This window comes from Cucurbita moschata, unplaced genomic scaffold (genome assembly GCF_002738365.1).
Source record: "Cucurbita moschata cultivar Rifu unplaced genomic scaffold, Cmos_1.0 Cmo_Scf00021, whole genome shotgun sequence".
In the NCBI taxonomy this organism is placed as follows: Eukaryota; Viridiplantae; Streptophyta; class Magnoliopsida; order Cucurbitales; family Cucurbitaceae; genus Cucurbita; species Cucurbita moschata.
Window position 1 is genome coordinate 1,439,664 of NW_019268537.1, and position 20,808 is coordinate 1,460,471.

Sequence of the window (20,808 nt, forward strand, 5' to 3'; positions counted from 1 at the left end):
TATCTTTTTAAAATTACGTTTTCGTCCTTTTTACTTTCAAATATATAATTTTCCTATTTGTATTTAAAATAGTATTTAAATTTATCTATTAGACTATTAAATGTCTAAATTATTAATTATTAAAAATAAATAAATTAAATATACATATTTAAAAGTAAACATTAAAAATTAAAATGAAACAAATCATTAAATATTTCGATTAAAATTATACTTAAATCCATTAGATTATTACAGTCTCTTACAACAATATTACTCATCTGTCAACAAACTAGTATACAGTCGAGACAAATAATAAGTAAAAAGAGTTAATTTACAACCGTGTCACTCACTCACGACAAGTAGATTTCTAACGATATTCCAATTAAGTACGTTGTTTGAACATGTTTGATGAAATTACGAGTTATCGTGTTGCAACGTTTGGAGAAAAAAAAAGAAAAACCTCGAATGAGCTCGTGCGAAATGTGAGTTCGAATGTTATCTATTATGAGTTGGTATCCTTAAAATGGTTCGGGCTTAAAAAAGAACCAACAAGGTACAAAGGTCCATCAAGTGGGCCTAAGCATTTTGGCCCAAAAGTCCATAGAATACAAACAAACTTATATATATTAATATATATATTTTTATTAATCTATCCTTAAATTTACGTAATATTTTTAAATTATAAACACTAATTCTAATTTTTTTATAATTATAAATATTAAAGAGTTAAAAGTATTAGATGAATACGACTTTCCACAGTCGTATCATATTGTCCACTTTAAACATAACTCTTTAGTTTTTGCTTTGGACTTTCCAAAAGTTATCGTACTAATGGAGATAGTATTATTTGATTATAAACTCAAAGGATCATTTCTTAAATTAGACGATGTGAACTTTCTTCCAACACGTCTCCTCGAACAAAGTACGCCTCCCTTATGAGGCTCGACTCATTTTCTTTTAGAGTCTTAATCATGTTTTATTATACCTTCGAGCCTCACGCTACTTTCATTCGAAATTTTAGGATTGTATTGATAGGATAGATAAGAGCTGCTCCTACGCTGAAAGTGTTCATCTAAAAGGAAGTAAATGGGAGGAAGTGGATTTGGCAGTAAAAATTGAACCCATCCCGTCCCGTCCTTCGTTTCTGGAGCAGCTTTCAATGGACCACCGCCCACCCACCATTGCTGCAGCAGCAGCAGCAGCTCCAGTACACTGCACACTTCACTGCCGGAAGCATCTGTTAGTCTACTTTTATGTTCCCCACTTTTTCCCCCCTTTGATTCTTACGTTCCTGTCGTTTTTCCCTCTCTTTTTTTCATCCATTCTTCTCATTAGTAATTGAGTCAGTTACTGTAAACCCGTGTACTTGAAGATCTCACCGCATGCATCATTCAAAACAATGTTCTTATCAGCATTCACTCGTTTGATTTTTTGGATTCATTTTTCTGGGTGTTTGTTGGAATTGAATATGGTAGTAAATTCATCGGCGTCGAAGCTTTAATTAAGGCAACCCCATGTGCTGCCTCTGTTCTACCAAGTTGCCTGACTGAAGCAAACAAAATTCAATCTAATAAGAGGCGGTTGTTTGACGAACAACCCATTTAAAGACACTGTTCATTACAACAAATCACTTTCAGGCCAATGCTGACCATGATTTACTGAAAAAAACGACACGGATTTCAACGAATTTGACTGAACAGTCTATATGTTCGTGTCTTATCTACTCTCTAGGATCAATTCTGTGAGGACCCAGAAGCATGAGCTATTCTGGGATCTGAGTTTTTGACTTGTTTTTTCATCATCAATCTCAAGATCCCAATTCTGTAAGCTAAGAAACTTCCATTTATTGTCATTTGTGACAATGGGTCACTCGTTTTTCTATCTATTTTGCCTTCTTTCTTTCGTGGGAGTCTCCCATGGATCGTATAATGCTGAGCAAGATAGAGATAGAATCACCCAATTACCAGGGCAGCCAAAGAATGTGGATTTTGCTCAGTATTCTGGCTATGTTACTGTAGATAAGCAAGCTGGGAGGGCATTGTTTTATTGGCTGGCTGAGACACCAGCTAGCCGTGTACCTGAGTCAAGACCTCTTGTATTGTGGCTGAATGGTGGCCCTGGTTGCTCTTCTGTTGCCTATGGAGCAGCTGAAGAAATTGGACCGTTCCACATTAAGCCAGACGGGAGGACTCTTTACTCAAATCCGTTTGCTTGGAACAATTGTACGTTTGTCGGGTTGTTTAGCCTTCTTAATCTACTTGTATGCAAACAACTAATGTTATCTCGTTTCATCCATTGCAGTGGCAAATTTGCTGTTCCTTGAATCCCCAGCTGGTGTTGGCTTTTCTTACTCGAATACTACCTCGGATTTGTACACTGCAGGTGACCAGAAAACAGGTAGTTTCTGAATTGACATGGTCTCATTGAATTACAGATTAAGAAACATTTACTTGAACTATGAACAATGAAATGTTAAGATGATTTGGATGTTTTTTTGTTGTAAACTTCAGCTGAAGATTCATATAGATTTTTAGTGAACTGGTTCGAAAGGTTTCCGCAGTACAAGCACAGGGATTTCTACATTACTGGAGAGAGTTATGCAGGTATGGAGTTTCTCTGCATTCTCTACTTCCAAGAACTAATGTCTATTTGAAACTTGATATCAATCTATCTTCTGGTTCAGGTCATTATGTTCCTCAGCTATCACAATTAATTTATGAAAGAAACACGGGAATTCAGAACCCGGTCATAAATTTAAAGGGATTTATGGTAACGAATTCGAGTCGACAACATTGTTGTTGATGCGTTTAACTGAGAGATGTTTATTTTAATCAACTATTGCTCAATGGCTTTACGAATCTTCGTCTTGCTTCTCCTTTTTAGGTGGGGAATGCTGTTACGGATGACTACCACGATTATGTTGGCACATTTGAGTATTGGTGGACTCACGGTCTGATATCTGATTCTACGTATCGTCTGCTGCGACGTTCTTGTGATTTTGGATCCTCTCAGCACCCGTCAGCAGAATGCAAGAAAGCTCTTACAGTTGCTGAGTTTGAACAAGGAAATATCGATCCGTATAGCATTTACACTCGTCCATGCAATAGTACTGCATCTTTGAGACATAACCGAAGGGGCCATTATGTAAGTACGTTAAATCTTCTCGAAAAACACTACGTGCTGTCAGATTTTGCAAGAATCTAGATCCGATTTGGCCTTTTCGACCGTTGCGAGATTTTTGTTGATATTGATCTTTTACATTAAATTCAGCCATGGATGTCGAGAGCCTATGATCCCTGCACGGAGAGGCATTCCGTAGTGTACTTCAATCACCCTGATGTTCAGAAGGCATTACATGCTAATGTTACTGGGATAACTTACCCATGGAGTACATGCAGGTTAGTGTTATATGGCATATGTAAGGTCGTTCTTTTATTCGGGCGCATGCTTAACGTTTTGAATACTCGAATTTATAGTGATCTTGTGGGAAGCTACTGGGCCGATTCTCCGCTTTCTATGCTTCCAATATATCAAGAATTGATTGGTGCTGGTCTCAGAATTTGGGCATTCAGGTAGTACATTTCTTTTCTAGCTCTACCTGATATAGTTGGATATTGCTCTGATGGAGCCTGGTTTTATCTACTAATAAGAGCTCTCTGCAAATTCTATTGATTCTGTGCTGTGTGCTATGTATGTATATCAACCCCTCCCGTTGAAGCAGCATGAAGTAGTGAATGCTAGAGTATTTCTGCAGTTTGAATGATGAGAAGTTATCTATCTGGCATCTGTTTGTGAATTTATTTAAACACACTTTGCTAGTGTTGGGCTTCGCTAACTGTGAGATCCCACGTCGATTGGAGAGGGTAGTGAAGCAATCCTTAATAAGGGTGTAGAAACCTCCCTCCAACATATGCGTTTTAAAACTGTGAGGTTGACGGCGATACGTAACGGGCCAAAGCGGACAAATCTGCTAACGGTGGACTTGGGCTGTTACAAATGGTATCAGAACCAGACACCAGGCGGTGTGCCAACGAGGACTCTGGGCTCCCATGGGGGTGGATTGTGAGATCCCACATCGGTTGGAGTGGGGAACGAAACATTCCTTATAAGGGTATGGAAACCTCTCCCTAATAGACGCGTTTTAAACCCGTGAGGCTGACGACGATACGTAACTGGCCCAAAGCAGACAAATCTGTTAGCGGTGGACTTGAGCTGTTACAAATGGTATCAGAGCCAGACACCAGGCGATGTGTCAGTGAGGACACTAGGCCCCCAGTGGGGATGGATTGTGAGAACCCACATCGGTTGGAGAAAGGAACGAAGTATTTCTTATAAGAGTGTGGAAACCTCTCCCTGTCAAATGTGTTTTAAAACTGTGAGGCTGACGGCGATTCGCAATGGGCCAAAGTGGACAATATCTGCTAGTGGTAGACTTGGGTTGTTACAATAACATTAGGAAAAGGTCCACAAAACAGTGTTTGTTGTGAAGCAATTGTCAATACTTGTTTAAAGGATGCATTAAAATTAAAATATCGAATAGAGGACAAACCAAAAGTCGAAAAGTTTAGGATAAAGAAGTTCTTGTCTGTCTAATGGTTCATGTAACAGCTCAAACCTACCGCTAGCAGATATTGTCCTTTTTGGATTTTCTCTTTCGGGCTTCCCCTCAAAGTTTTTAAAACACGTCTGCTAGGGAGAGATTTCCACACTCTTATAAAGAATGCTTCGTTCTCCTCCCCAAATGTAGGATCTCACACTTCACATCCACCAAGTCGAAACTTGCTAAAAGAGCAGCGTCGTTAACTGCTAGTTTGTGGAATTGTTTATTTTTATTCTTCTATTCAAAACATAATTTTCAGGACTAAACTTATTAATTGTGATGAATTTTCCCCCTCCAGTGGAGACACTGATTCAGTGGTTCCCGTGACAGCAACACGATACTCTATCGATGCTTTAAACCTCCGAACGTTAAGCAACTGGTACCCTTGGTATGACCATGGAAAGGTTAGTTGTTAAAACAAGAAGCATTTCTAGCTTTATAGACTGAACTTGAAGCATTGCTTGTCCTTGTGAAGATAGTTTTCTAAAACAAAGCTTCATAATTAGTACCACTACCATTGCTTCTCCTTCTTTCCCCCTTTAACTTTAGTGAAAAGAAGATATTATTTTAGGATTTGCAACCTAACCCAATCATGATAACAGCAACCATTATTATCATCTTACTTTATTCTGTGTATTTTACTTAGTTCCTGTCTCTTGGTGGAAAGACTCTTTGCTGTAATGTGTTATTATAATGGTTGGTTCTGCATTACAAGCTAGCTTTATGGGGATATAGGTAGGTGGGTGGTGCCAAATCTACAAAGGGCTGACGTTCGTTACCGTGGCTGGAGCGGGGCATGAGGTTCCGCTTCATCGCCCTCGCCAAGCGTTCATTCTTTTCCGATCGTTCTTGGAGAATAAGCCCCTGCCACGATCGTGAAGATTGTTGTAATCATATTTACAGCGAAAGAAGAATAGAACAATTTATGTACAGAAGATCTCGAGACGAGACGAGACTAGATTGTGAGAAGCATTCATCTCGAGTGCTATTGTTTTTGCTTTGAATATCACCATTCTTATCTTATTAGTTCTTCGTTCTTCATATTCTGTTATGTTTTATGAAGAAGTTTCAAACGTGTTGAATAAGGTAACGTCATGTAATTTGCTTGATTCTTTGACAAGATTGAATGTCTACAAAAGGTTGATCTGCCATATTAGCTAGACACTTAGACACCCAAAATTTCGGTTTCGGTTCGTTTTAGCTTCGTATTTTGGACCCCGAACGTTCTGAAACTGATGGATATGTTTTGTTTGAGCTGCTTCCATAAGGAAAAAATGATGAAAGGAAAGGATTTCCTTTTGGCACACTTGTCGACTCTAATCTGTTGGGCTATTGAAGGGTCGTATATGTTTTATCTAACCACAATAACATAAATTTTTGTGAGATTTCACGTCAATTGGATAGGAAAATAAATTAAGGATGTGAGAATCTCTCCATAGCAGACAAGTTTTAAAACATTGAGCTTGACATGTAACGGGCCAAAGTGGACAATATCTATTAGTAGTGGGTTTGAGCAGTTATAATCATAAACCCTGTCTTTGATGAATATCAAGGCTTAGAGATTCCCTTATCCAGTTTATTTTTCTCGGCTCTAAAGAACCTGTCGATTTTTTTAGGTACAACCCGTTTACATTTTATTCTCACCCACAAGATTGTTGAAAAGAAAGAAAACAAACACCTTCTCGAGGTAACTCGTTCTCTCATACTTACCTGATTATATTATAAAGCATATTTTAAAGTTCAAATTCGACAATGACAATCTTAAATAATGTAATAAACGATAATGGAATATCTTTTGACATTATGATAGCAATCGACTTTAGAAAAATGCGTCCACAAATGATAAGATAATCATATGATAACGAAGAACACGAAGAACGGAAGCATCCAAAATAAGGCATCATTACCTTGCCCTAATTATTGGTATCATCAACAAACAAATCAAGGCAATGGTTAGTGGAGTGGCAAAGTGAATCACACAAACCCATTGAACCAATGGTTCAAAAAAGATCAAAGAAACGCCAATATTCTATTCCACTCACGAATAAACTAATTCTCGTTTGGATTACGCTTCTTGTAGAAGCCAAACGGCGCCCAATTAAAAAAAGCAAACAAAATTCGGACCAAATCTTCCACTAAGAAAAAGCACTTTATATTCTTAATTTTTTTCTTTTTTTAAAAAAAAATTAAAAATTAATATTTTGTATGTATATAATATATATATATATCAAAATAAATTTTAAAAAGGCGTTTTTTTTTAATATATAAAGTAGTATCTTCTCTCGGGTCACGAGAAATTTTTATTGATTATGGTTGGAATGGTAAAGATAAACACATTAGTGCATAAAAAAAAAAATTAAAAAATATCCAAATTTTTTTAATTTAAAGCATTGAAAAAGGGTTTCCTTAATGTGTAAGAAGCAGAGTTCGAGTCTTTATCACATGCTGATTCAGACCAACGCCACTTTAAAAACACACACGACCAACCAAATTGCACAAAAGGGAACCCCAAAAGCTCCGGTATGTATCGATTCAGCAACACGGTGATCGGGTTCTTGAACCTGTTCACGCTCATAGCCTCGATCCCGATCATCGGCGGCGGGCTGTGGATGGCGAGAAGCAGCACGACGTGCGAGAGCTTCTTGCAGACGCCGCTGCTGGTGGTGGGGTTCGTGGTACTGGTGGTGTCTTTGGCGGGGTTCATTGGTGCTTGTTTTAACGTTGCGTGGGCGCTATGGGTTTACTTGGTGGTTATGTTGGTTCTAATTGCGACGCTTATGGGCCTGACGATTTTTGGGTTTGTGGTTACTGGGCCTGGCGGTGGAGTGGAGGCGCCTGGTGGGAGGGTGTATAGAGAGTACCATTTGGAGCAATATTCGGGTTGGTTGAGGAAGAGGGTTAAGGATCCGAGGTATTGGGTTACTATTAGGAGCTGTGTTTTGGGGTCTAAAACTTGTGCTAAGCTTGCTTCTTGGACTCCTCTTGATTATCTTGAAAGAGATATGACCCCGATTCAGGTGATGCTTTTATTTTTTTTAATGGCTCGTTACGTATAGCTGTCTGCGTCTGTTGGAAAAAGGTTTTTACATTTTGTAAGGAATGTTTCGTTCTCTTCTCTAACTGATGTGGGATCTCACAATCCACCCATTTGAGGGTCTAGCATCCTCGCTCACACACCGCTTAGTAACTGGCTCTGATACCAAATTCAAGTACTGAATGGTGTGCAATGGAGGATACTGGGCCCTCAGGGGGATGAGTTGTGAGATCCCACGTGAGGATGTTGGGTTCTTGAGGGGGTGGATTGTGAAATTCTAAATCGGTTGGAGAGGGGAATGAAATATTTGTTATCGAGTGTGGAAACCTCTCACAATCTACTCCCTTGAGGGCCTGGCATCCTCGCTCACATACTACTCAGAGTGGCTTTGATCCCAAAGTCAAGTATCGAACGGTGTGCTAGCGAGAATGTTGGGCCATCAAAGGGGTGGGGTGTGAGATTCCACGTGAAGACTTTGAGCCCACAAAAGGGTGGAGTGTGATATCTCATATCGGTTGGAAAAGGAAACGAAATATTTCTTATAAACATGTGGAAACCTCTCACGAATAGACGCGTTTTTAAATTCACGAGACTGACAACAATACTTATCAAATTAAAGTGAACAGTTTCTACTAGCTATGGGCTTGAGTTATTACACAATAATTCTTAGAGTTAGTAGTAAATTTTAGTTGCATTAGTCGTAAATTTTCGTTGAAATGAATTAAATGGTAAAAATAATTTGTATGCAAGAATATATATAACAATGACCGGCTATAATTATAACAAGAAATTGAGATACATAATTATTATTATATTTTTTTTAAAAAGGAAATTTATGTCGACAGTCAGGTTGTTGCAAGCCGCCAACGGCGTGCAACTACGACATGATGGCGGCGGGGGCGGTGGTGGCTCAGGATCCCGATTGCTACCGGTGGAACAATGCCCCTAACTTGCTGTGCTACGAGTGCGACTCTTGTAAGGCGGGTGTCCTTGAGGACATTCGAAGGGACTGGCACAAGCTCTCCGTCCTCAACGTCGTCGTTGTCGTCCTCCTCATCGGCGTTTACTCTGTCGGCTGCTGTGCCTTCCGTAACACCAAGAGGGCCGAGACCGACTACCCTTATGGTCACAACCGGATGACCAAAGTTCGACCAAGATGGGACTACTATTGGTACGTTTTCTAAGATAGGTTAAATTTTATACTTTAAAGCACTTGAAATACAATTTTTTAATTAATAAAATTGCTTATACATATTTAAAAAAAAAAAAAAACAAACAAACAAACAAGATAAAAGAAGAATTAGATTCTTTAATAATTATATGGTTTCAGTTTGATGGAGAGTAATTAAAAAGTTAAAAAAGAATTAGATTCTGTTAATTTATATAATATTTTTATATTAATTATTTAATTATTATTATTATTTTGGCAGGTGGAGATGGTTGCATGACAAGAGAGAACAACTTTATTAAGATAGAAGAAATATTCCCCATTTCTTCACTTTTTACTTACTTTTTTTATTTGTATAAACTTTTTTTTTTTTTGGCTAGTTTTTCATTTCCCTATATAAAGAACGACTTTTACCTTTTTACCTCAAATATTTGTTGGTTCGTTTAGGTCGGCTCGACTTTACTGATTTTCTCTTTTGAGTAGCCTAGTTCAATAATAATCAACGTATATTAGTCTAATTCATCTGAGGTTAGAGATTCAAATCTCCGAACATTTTCTTTTATTTATGCATAAGTTGGTTAGATTAGGTCAGTTTGATTTTATTGATTTTCCCATTTGATCGGCGTAGCTCGACCATAATCGACATATACTAGTCCAACCCATTTGAGGTTAGAGATTCAAATCTCTCAATTTTATCTTTGTTGTACGGAAAAAAAAGTCTAGTTCAATTTTTATAGATTCTTAAATACGAGATAATATATTATTTTAAAAAAATATTAAATTTAAAAAACTCATAATTTTTTTTTAACAAAGTTGAGGTGTAGATTGATTTAAAAAAAAAATTAATTTGAATTTAGGGTAGGTAGCTATTATTTATTAATATCAAATAAAATATTACAATAATAATTTATTAGTTAGGCATAATTTTAATTTATTATTGCCTTTTATTGTTTTAATTTTAAATTAAAATTAAATACTATTTATATAATATATTTTTAATTACTTAGAAATATGATAGTGGTATTTTTGTAATTATCAAATGTCTCATTAATATTCTTATTCGATAAAAATTGTAGTAAATAAGGATGTGATTCGAATTCTAATGGAAATCGTGAAGGAATAAAGTTTTTATTCTTTTTATTCTCAATACTATTTTTAATTTTTCTTTTTATAAAAAATAAGTAAATTATTGAGACTCCAAATAAATAGATCAATAAAAAAATAGCTAAATTTAAAAATTGATTTTTGAAAAAGTAAGGTAAAGCTAAAAATAAAAACAAAAACAAGGTAGAACTACGAGCTGGGAATTAAATAAAAAATAATAAAATAATTAGAAAAAAAATCAATGTTCATAACCATGAAATTTAAAATTAATAGAGATAATTTGATATTATTAATAATAATAAAAGAAAACAGCACCAAATGAAGGAGCCGATAACAATTCTCTATATTTATTTTTTAAAATACACTATTAAAAAAAAAAAATATATATATATATATATATATATATATATATATTGGGCCTGTGATTCTCAGAAAGGCAAGATCAGGGCCCATGGTTTTTCACAAAATGGGCTCAGTCAAAGCCCAATCCAAATCCTTCATCTCCTCGTGGGGCCCACTTCGTGTATATTTTATGGGATATTTAGCAAAGTATTGTTATTATTATTATTTTAAATAAAAATAGCCATTAATTCGAAATATAAGAGATTCAAATATCTGACCTCTTGAAAAATAGGTTTAATAGATTTAATTAGAATTTTATTTAGATTTTAAAAAAAAATATGATTCAGGTGTTAAATAAAATTTATGCTAATTATATATCAATATTTTTTAATGCACCTATTTTTAGGTTAAAATAATAATCAATAAATGACCATTAAAGAAAAAAATAATAATAATGCATTTAAGCTTATTTTCATTTAATTCGAGTATCAAACATGATCATGGCCCTACCATCCAATTGCATTACCTTTTTGCCATTGCAAGTTGGCATTACAAAGAGGGGGTTGGGATGCAATCAATTCCAAGCCATTACAAAGGACAACAAATTTGGACCACATTAAAGCCACATACACATAGCTAGCTACTCCCGCTACTCCGGTCTCGATTCAAATATATTGTCGGGTCAAGTTCAAGGTTATTATGAGATATTTCTGTTCGATACATATAAGATATTTTACGAGTTCTACTACGTGTTATGATTGAACTTAATTAATTAATAACGTTTCTTTCATATCTTTTCGTTGAAAAATCATCGTGAATTAATTCGATGTTGTTGTTCGGTTACTTTTGTTTTTTAGCAACGTATATTCTATCTAGATATTATGAATTGTGGTTCGAATATTTATCCTAAAATTAAATCATATTTTTATTTATTTTTAACTCTTAAATTTAAAAAATAAAAATAATAAATAATAAATAATGATGTCAAAATTTCATATTTCATCGAAAAATGGGAAATAAGATATATATAATATAATATTTATGCAAATATTTTTTTAGGAACTAACTTTAATAATTATTAAAAAATGGGATAATTAAATTTTAATTAGGACTAAAATGAAAAAAAAAAAATCAAAATGGTTTTTTAATTTATTTTGAGAATTAAAAAAAAATTGTGTTTTCCTTTTCTTATGACTACTAATTTCAAACTAGGACAAAGGATGAAGAGAAAAAGAAATTTGATTTGGATATATGAAATTAAATATATATATATATTAAAAAAAAAAAGAGACTATTTCTTAATTATATTTATTTGTGTTGCAAGTTGCAACGGTCTAATTTATTAGGGGATGTGACTATTGCGTGTCGAAAGCTCCGTCTGTTATCCTTTGGATTGGTTTCTAAGGTTGGGATAATGTTTCTTGTAATTTCTTTTTACTTTTTTATTATAAAAAATAAAAACTATATATATATAAAAACTTGTGAAGTACAATTTGTTTCAAATTTATTAAAAAGACGAGTAAATACGACATACTCGAATATAAAAATTTATTCTTTTTCTTTTAATTTGAATATAATTTAAAAATATTTGATTAAATTACAAATTTAATGTTTAATTAATTTATGTTATTAAACTTATAAAAGTATATAATAAATATACCTTTGAATTTAAAAACATTAAATAATTGGTTAAAGGGTTGATTTTATGTTTAATAAAATTTTTTAAATAAGGGAAATAGAAATTAAAAAAATATGAGAGATAGAAGTGTTATTAAACAAATTTTTATATTTTTATATTATAATTTAATGAGGAGAGAGAAAGGGAAAGGAATATAATAATAATTTATTTGTATGATTTAGTAGATCTTGATTTTTAATAAATATAATTTTAAATTAATTGACTCATGTATGTATGTCAAATCAATTAATTTAAATTTAAGAGCAAATTAAATGGTTGACATCAACTTAGACCTACTAATTTCAATTTTAAAATATCTAATGTTTTCTTTTTTTGAACAAAAATTAATTTATAATTTAGGTTGTAAATTAAAAATGGTATAAATTTAAATCTTAAATTCTTATAAATGAATTAATTTATATTTTTATTATAATTTTGTTGTCATGTTCAATAATACTGCTTATTCGAGTAAGTTTTACGGGTCGTCCTTGCTAATTCACACGGGATTCCACGTGTCCCATGCTATTCGGGTTAGAGCGTAAGCTAGTGATGCTTTTCGAGAAATTTGATTATAACTCAATTCGTGACGTTCATAAGTAGAAAGTTCACATTCTTCGATCATTGATAAACAATTTGTTGGACGATATTTAACATAGTGCGCTACAGGGCTGAAGTAACCCATACCATACTCTCGAACAAATTAAAGACTTTCTAAAAAATTTTATCGATCCACTTGATATTTTGGCCGTTTATGCTCGTTACTAAAAGTGTTGAAGAGATGAAATATAACCAAGGTATATCTTTTTATCGGGATCCTAAGTATCCGCGTTATTGGGTAGAATGCCTTCGGTTGTGTGGAACACATTAGATGTCCGCTATCCAGTTGGACAGTAAGGGTTGGGGAAGGGCCACATTATTGACAAATATTCGTTTGGATTTAAAATATTTCTTATAATTTAATCATGAGGTAAAATATTAGTTTTTTAAATTTAAATTAGAATAATAGTTTATGAATACATTTAATCCTTAATCCATTTGAAGAAACTCCATAAGAATTTTACCATATTTTTCATTTCATTGGAAACGAAATTTGTATGAATCTGTAAAATCCATGAAAGCATGTGAAGAACATTCAAGTTCAGAGTTATGCATTGATTTTCTTCAGCCTCAAGGAATGATTCAGAGAGGCGATTCATCAACAAAAAAGTTTACATCCTAGCAGATCGTTTAATTTCAGGAATCGAAGAGGATTCGCTGAAAAGAACTAGTTCAGAAGAATTTGAAGCAAGAAAAGAAAATCATTACGAGCATTTTCTCTTTCAATCTACGGTCAATTTTGGGGACCTCCCTGGCCCTCAAGTATTCTACATCGAAGTCCAACAGCGACAAGTTCCCGAAAATCGACGGCCAAAAAAGACTCCAGAAAATGGGGCTGTTTCGTTATTTTCTCCTAATTTGTTTGCGAGTTTCGGATTCAGAGCAAGACGCCGATATGGATGCGATTGTGCCGCGCGTGAAATTGTCCTGTTTCATCCACTGGGCGAGGGATTCAACGAGCATTGAAGTAGTGGAGGGCCCTTCTGATGTCGAGTGGAGAAAGACTCGTCAACTTTGACGCCTCAAATTTTGCTGCTCGGCTGGTAAGGTCAATAAATTTTGCTGAACTGTTCGGATATATTTGATAAGTTCAAAGTAGCTGTTTGGAGGATAATTATACAGAACTTGGAGCTCTTAATACGGAATGATAGTCAATGCAGTAATTTAATTCCATGATGATTGATTGATTGATTGATTGATCAGCTTATTGAAGTTGGTTTACGTGCTGTAATTTCCTGATTTGGGGTTGATTATTGTTTGCTTTGTTCAAGTTTATTACCTTTTCATCAGCTTCTTGAGGAGAATGTTCTGTTGCCTCTTTGTTTTGTATCAATTTATTCATCCTACCTATTAGTCACATGTTTAAATGTAGTTTATTTATCTTTTTCTGATTTTGCCTTACAGTTTCTTAAAATAATGAAGCCTATGCATCTTCCAAATCGATGTTACGAGTAATGATTTCAAATGGGTCAACTTGAGATAGCTCGATAATCATTTTGTATTTTGTTTTTGGTTTTGAAAATTATGTTTGTACATTGATTTTCAGAAACATTTAAGTTCATAGCCAAATCCTTAAAATAAAAACTACTTTCTTTTAGTTTTTAAAACTTAGTTTGAATTTTGCGAAGAAATTTGAGTAGAAGTAGCGCAAGAAAGAAATCGAATGATTATCACAAACACTAACGTTAACCATAATTTTCAAGTTTGCCGAACCCTTTGCTCTGACTTAGAAACAAATTAAAAAGCATGTAAATACGAAAATCAACTTATGGTTTGGAAAATGGAAGACATAATTTATATTTAATTTTCAAAAAGTAAAGCCTCAAGTCTAGCTCAATATAACAAGGGCCCTTTTCTCTCCCATCCTTTGACAAACCCTTCTAGGAAAGGGTCAAAAGGATGATGTGAGTCATCATTCACTTTCCTCGCTCATTGGTCGAAGACTTTCCCATGCTTAATTTTAAGTCTTTAACTAACTTCCTCTCCACATGCATAAGAAAATATAAATGCAGCACGAAGACAGTGGAGCTTTGCATCTACTTGCCTCATCCTTCTCCTCCTAGAATTTCATTTCTTCGCTGTAAGCTTGAGAGCTTTGTTTCTGTTAGTAAGGAGATAAGTTCCATTATCAATGGCTGATTGTGGAACAGAGCAGCGTACTTTGGAAGATACTTCAACTTGGGCTGTTGCGGTTGTTTGTTTTTTCTTGGTTGTTATTTCAATCTTCATTGAACATGTCATTCACCTCACTGGAAAGGTAAGCGTTCCGAAATGCCCCATACTGTTGAATCTTATTGAGTTCGAGATCTGAATCTCTGACTTCTGGGTCGAGAGTATATGTCATAACCAGTTGAGCAATACTCATTTTGGCCTTGAACTTTTAAATCTGAGCTTAAGGATCATGTTTTTTTCAAGTACAGAAATTCAGTAGGATGTTGATTTTGGCTTGATGCTAGAATTTTATTGTGCATTATCAATATTTGGTACTGCAAAAATTTTATCTTTTCCTGAAGTTGTGCTTCTGTGTAGCTTGATTAATCTAGTATTTTATGTCAATTAACTCTGTGTAGTGGCTGGAGAAAAAGCACAAGCCAGCTCTTGTTGAAGCTCTAGAAAAGGTTAAAGCAGGTATTAGACGCATCTACCCACCACAATCTTTTGGGAATGTTTTTTTTTTCTTGTGTCAAAGGCTGAGCTGACTATTTCTATCTTGTCGGTGGTCTCTTGAAGAGCTTATGCTGTTGGGATTTATATCCCTACTTCTGACGATAGGCCAAGATGCTGTCACTCAAATTTGCGTTTCAAAGGAGCTTGCGGCAACTTGGCTTCCCTGTGCAGCAAGAGTTAAGGAAGGAGTAAAAGTTACCAAGAACAGTCGTCTTAAACTCCTTGAATTTTTAGATCCTGACTATGGTTCAAGGCGTATTTTAGCTTCAAAAGGAGACGATGCATGTGCCAAGAAGGTGAAACAATCTCTTTAATTATGGAATAGCAAAAATGTAATTGCCATTAAGTAGAAATTGCTTGAGCTTATATTCCCAAGTGGTTTGAAGCTATCTGCTGAAATTTTTTTCAGGGCCAACTCGCTTTTGTGTCGGCATATGGAATTCACCAGCTCCATATTTTCATCTTTGTATTGGCTGCCTTCCATATTCTATACTGCATCACCATTTTGGCTTTGGGCAGAACAAAGGTAGTCTTTAACCTTTTCCACGCCTCTCTCTTTTCCCTCGATCTATCTCATGAATTCCTTTTAATTGCAGATGAGCAAATGGAAGGCCTGGGAGGATGAGACAAAGACCATTGAATACCAGTACTATAATGGTATAGTATCGCTCAAAATCCATATAAATGGCTAGATTTTACCGTGCTTTAGGCACTCATAAGGTTTCAAATATCATAGCTGTTAAAGTCATATTTGGGAGTGATTTTGAAATGGCTAACACTATAAAAATAAAAAATAAAAAAAAATGCTCAAATGCTTTTATTTTTAGTTTTGATTATATGAAAATCACGTTTAAGAATGTAAAACCAAATATTAAAGTGATCATATGAAGATTACCTTTAATAGATCATATGAAGATTACCTTTAATAAACTAACTTATAGACAAATCATTTTACTCGAATCACTGTTCCTAGAACGAACCACTCACATACCTCCCTTAAGTGAGCTTTTTTGGATGACTAATTGATAGCATCTCATACAAGTTGCCAATGGTTTTTCAACAGCTTGGGACGAAGTCCTTTTTTGATTGTTAATATTTTGATCCATTTTCAAGGATACATCATATCATTTTCATCATGCTGTTATCATCTCTAATTGCAGATGTATTCATTAGAAATCCTAGGCAATTCATAACTTATGAATTGATAACTTCTGTCATGCAGATCCAGCAAGATTTAGATTTGCGAGAGATACCACGTTTGGACGCCGACACTTGAGCTTTTGGAGTCGTACACCAATTTCCCTCTGGATTGTGAGTGTTTATCACAAAATTAAATCAAGAAATTTTCTCATGAAATATGAACTTGACAACCACTCAAATTATTCGCATCTGTGTCCAATCATATAGTTTGAACTCCCCACTATTCTTTATGCTTTTATGGTATTAAATACATGTTGAAATTTGCAGCAACAGTGACAATATACATGTTGTTCATTACCCCATGTTCTGTTGCGTAGGTTTGTTTCTTCAGACAATTCTTTAGATCAGTTACCAAGGTTGATTACATGACACTGAGACATGGATTCATCGTTGTAAGCAAAATATATCATACTGATATTGCATCGACTTAATAAAGATTCTCCAAGTCCATACTTCTTAACTTGAGCCATTTTTCAGGCACATTTGCCACCTGGAAGTGAAGTAAAATTTGATTTTCACAAATACATTAGCAGATCTCTCGAAGATGACTTCAAAGTTGTCGTGGGGATTAGGTTTGTTTCTTAGTTATATAAATAAATTTGACTCACTATAAAATTTTTTACCAACTTCTAATCTGCAGTCCAGCGATGTGGATATTTGCTGTTTTCTTAATCCTAACCAACACAAATGGTAAGCTTACAATCACTGCCTTTCAGAGAAATGTACTTGTCATGGCTTTAGTTCCTTTCAATCTCGTACTTATTCAGGAACGGTATTCCATTTCAGGGTGGTATTCGTATCTATGGATGCCTTTCATCTCCTTAATTGTAAGCATTTTGCCACGTCGTTTATTTTTAAGCATTAGTTTCGTTTCATTGTTCGTTCAACTTTTTCCTCGTGTATATAATGCCAGATAATTCTATTGGTCGGAACGAAGCTACAAGTTATCATAACCGAGATGGGACTGACAATTCAAGAAAGGGGCCATGTTGTGAAGGGTGTTCCCACCGTTCAGCCCCGGGATGACCTCTTTTGGTTCGGACGCCCGCAACTTATTCTCTTCCTGATTCACTTCGTTCTCTTTACGGTACTTTTTCAAAAAGTTCCACTCGTGTTTCTACTAATCATTTGTTTTCCTCCCTGAGAAAATGACATTCACTCTGTGTGCTTGCAGAATGCTTTTCAGCTTGCCTTCTTTGCTTGGACCTCAGTAAGCAATTCTCACGGTCATTTTTCAAACCACTGCTAGTAGATATTGTCCTCTTTGAACTTTCCCTGACGCGTTAAAATCGTGAGACTGACGGGGATACGTAATAAGCTAAAACGGATAATATCTACTAGCAGTGAAGTTGAGCTTTGCAGCAAACTTCCTCTAATACTCCTCTAATACTGTGTTTCATTCTCTCAGTACGCATTTAAGTGGAGAGCTTGCTTCCATCAGCGAATTGAAGATATTGTCATCAGGCTCTTAATGGGGTAAGTTCATAAGATGATCTGTAAACGAACCCGAGTTTCATCCTGTCTATGATCCGCTAACTGAAACTGAAATCGATAAATTTTCCAGGATTATCATTCATGTTCTATGCAGTTATGGGACACTCCCACTCTATGCTTTGGTGACTCAGGTAATCATCAAGCAAAAGTTACTTCTATTTACTTTGAACCCTTTGTAAGATCATATATGCTATGAACTGTTTTCTTGTGTAAATCTGAAACTCAAAATAGTTCCAATAGAGAATAGAATAGCCATTTACCTTGTATGCACTCTTGATCCAGATGGGCAGTAACATGAGACCAACCATTTTCAACGACCGAGTGGCGTCGGCATTGAAGAACTGGCACCACAATGCCAAGAAGAACACGAAGCACCCGCACAACCCGGATAGTACCTCGCCTTTCTCAAGCAGGCCGACTACTCCAACACACGGCATGTCTCCCATTCACCTTCTGCACAAACAGCAGCACAGCAGCACATCTCCCAGGCTATCCGATGGCGAACCCGATCGTTGGGACATTGAAGAGATGCCTCCTTCTTCACACCATGGTAGTAGAGCCCATGATCATCAAGAACTCGAACATTCTGTGACGAATAGAGAACAGGAGATGACAGTTCAACAGCTGAGTTCATCGGAGACCGGTTCCACAACACGTCCTGTTCGTGCTCAACACGAAATCACCAAAAGCCCCTCAGACTTCTCATTTGCCAAATGATTTAGCCGATCGTCCCACCAGATATTCTTGCACGTTCTTGGCGTACAGAGCAGCAAATACTACATCTGTATAATCTTTATACACTTTAAGGACAGGACAGTATTATAGCTACTACATAGCAACTAGCTTCTTTTATTGTGCTTCATGTTGGTATAAAATAACCAACTGCTTTTCCCAATTTTTCCGAGTATTAATTGACAACAAAGCCATTCTTTCCCCTATTATCGAACACAATTGTGTAACACAAACGGGGCATAAAAGTTTGAACTTCCGACTTAAAAAAAGAAGTACATACCAATTATCATTAACTTAGCTATGCTCACTTTTGGTATCGTTACATTATGTTAGCGACAAAAGTCATCGAGTTTGATTATTCGACTTTACTATTTAAGTATTTATATTGATCAATCTAAGCATAACTTAATTAGTATAGACATATATTATACGTAAATGTAATCGAATTTTGAGTTCTATATCAATTAAAAATGGTTCGTGAATTATAGCTAATTTGACTTAGTTAAAATAAAATTAAACATTATACATGAGAATTAAAAATTTTAATTCTCTGAAGAAATGCTTAATCATTTGAGTGTAATTCTCTCAAGAAACCAATAATTAATAAAATCTTCTAAAATTAGTTTAGGTTGATTTTATTAATAATTTTAAAAATCTCTATATATGTTTATTTTTATTTTATAATTCTTAAAATTTAAGTTTTTATAATGTGATTTTTCTATAAAATAAAAAGAGTCACAAATTTTAAATAAAATAAATAGTTTAATTTTATTAAAAAAAAAAAACTTTTTAACTAAATAATTAGTTAGTTCCATAATTTAATAATAATGGGTTGAATGAGATCTAACAAATGTCTCAACCAATCGACAATAACATCCCTACGGGCCACGTCTCCATCGACTTCTCTACGAACTGAAGAATTTTATCGAGAAAACAGAGAAAGAAAGTGAAGTATCAGTGGTTTTTACTCGATTTCCTTGTCGAATTGGAATTTTTCTTGCTGTTTCTGGTGGATTTCGAGTCTAAGACGGTGGTGTTGTGCATTGGTTCGTTGTTGGATCTAATTGGAGGTTTTTTTTTTTTTTTTTCTGTTATTGATCGTTGTGGAAATGGAGGTGAGACCCAATCCGACTTCCGACAACTCGTCAATCACACACCATCGTCTAACCAGTTCTCCATTGAAGCAGCCTGCGGCATCTTCTAATCCTATCGATTCGAACGCTGTTTCGCAGAGGTGAAACTTCTTGTTGATCATTCTTTTGGTTTATTGATTGTTTCGTTTACGCGATTATGGAGAATGTAAAGAGTGGACAAGAAAGGAAAGAAAATGATGGCAAGAGTTGAGGAATGTACGATTTGATGTTACTTTCTTGTGTTTAATACGCTATTGGCTGTTCTGTAGTGGCTTCTGATTCAAGCTCTCTACGAATTCTTATTAATCGCGATCGTAGTTATGGAATTTTGACATCATCCTCTATTTGGCTGCAGGCTGCAAAAGGAATTGATGTCACTGATGGTACGTTTCATTTTGGTTTTACATTTCTCGGGTGTTTCGTTGATTCTTGAATTTTAGGTATTATATGATCATCTTGGGTCGGTATTCATGGCATTTAGTTGGTTGAAACATTCAGAATAAGCAATTTTAGGGTTTCTCCCTGCTGAGTTTGGTGATCGTTTTTCATTTGGAAAATATGTAATTTACTGCTCTTCCCCTTTTGTTGCAGCACCATTGCCACATTCATACTCCTTGATCTTCTTGTAGAATAAGTTTAGCTTGTCCCGACGTCAGTTCTTTGAACTTTAACATTCTGTTTTGCGGCTTCTATGCTACTTGATATCATGTATGCACGATCATTAGTCAAATAATGGCGTCTTGGATTTCAACTTTACATTTCTCTGTATTGCTGCATCATGCTGAATGTTTGGTTCTATTAAATCTTGTTATGCCATAGTAATGTTTGTTACATTTACATCTTGAAATTCAAAACAATGAAATGGTTGGAAAGAGTTAGAAACTAGGGTTGTTGTCTTCTAAGAAGTTCATTCCTGGTTGTTGAATGAGGTTTTGCTGCCAAATGGACGGCACTTTGGGACACATGCGGATAGCTGCCCTATCGAAAGGGCTAAAAGTCAGCCAAAAGAGCTCAAACTCTTTTTTTTTTTTTTTTTTTTTTTTTTTTTTTTTTTTTTTTTTTTTTTTTTTTTTTTTTTTT

At 35.0% G+C, this 20,808-nt stretch overlaps 4 protein-coding genes across 5 annotated transcripts in view; all 4 read left to right on the forward strand.

Moving 5' to 3' along the window:
- The first annotated feature begins 1,228 nt into the window (after positions 1–1,228).
- LOC111458764 (serine carboxypeptidase-like 27) lies at positions 1,229–5,777 on the forward strand. Its single transcript, XM_023101564.1, has 9 exons — positions 1,229–2,201; positions 2,281–2,376; positions 2,490–2,582; positions 2,663–2,748; positions 2,863–3,123; positions 3,250–3,377; positions 3,456–3,551; positions 4,878–4,983; positions 5,315–5,777. The coding sequence occupies exons 1-9, from the start codon at positions 1,841–1,843 to the stop codon at positions 5,456–5,458; spliced, it is 1,371 nt and encodes a 456-aa protein (XP_022957332.1). The 5' UTR covers positions 1,229–1,840; the 3' UTR covers positions 5,459–5,777.
- Positions 5,778–7,101: 1,324 nt separating this feature from the next.
- Positions 7,102–9,209, forward strand: LOC111458765 (tetraspanin-6). Its single transcript, XM_023101565.1, has 3 exons — positions 7,102–7,596; positions 8,459–8,784; positions 9,044–9,209. Exons 1-3 carry the CDS (start codon positions 7,102–7,104, stop codon positions 9,081–9,083), a joined length of 861 nt encoding a protein of 286 aa, XP_022957333.1. The 3' UTR covers positions 9,084–9,209.
- A 4,172-nt stretch (positions 9,210–13,381) lies between these two features.
- Positions 13,382–18,801, forward strand: LOC111458896 (MLO-like protein 12). Of its 2 annotated transcripts, none has more exons than XM_023101752.1 (15): positions 13,382–13,545; positions 15,073–15,130; positions 15,233–15,465; positions 15,579–15,695; positions 15,766–15,826; positions 16,392–16,480; positions 16,687–16,761; positions 16,847–16,941; positions 17,010–17,059; positions 17,156–17,196; positions 17,283–17,456; positions 17,544–17,579; positions 17,778–17,845; positions 17,934–17,994; positions 18,146–18,801. In XM_023101752.1, exons 1-15 carry the CDS (start codon positions 13,489–13,491, stop codon positions 18,578–18,580), a joined length of 1,650 nt encoding a protein of 549 aa, XP_022957520.1. In that variant the 5' UTR covers positions 13,382–13,488; the 3' UTR covers positions 18,581–18,801. The 2 variants fall into 2 exon arrangements, with proteins under 2 accessions (XP_022957520.1, XP_022957519.1); XM_023101751.1 differs by lacking the exon at positions 13,382–13,545 and adding an exon at positions 14,498–14,759.
- Positions 18,802–19,437: 636 nt separating this feature from the next.
- LOC111458197 (probable ubiquitin-conjugating enzyme E2 C) overlaps positions 19,438–20,808 on the forward strand; it is a 2,889-nt gene continuing 1,518 nt past the window's right edge. Inside the window, exons 1-2 of the mRNA XM_023100707.1 lie at positions 19,438–19,829; positions 20,084–20,111. Of these exons, the coding sequence (XP_022956475.1) occupies positions 19,705–19,829; positions 20,084–20,111 (153 nt within the window). The 5' untranslated portion in view covers positions 19,438–19,704. The remainder of the gene's footprint in view (positions 19,830–20,083; positions 20,112–20,808) is intronic.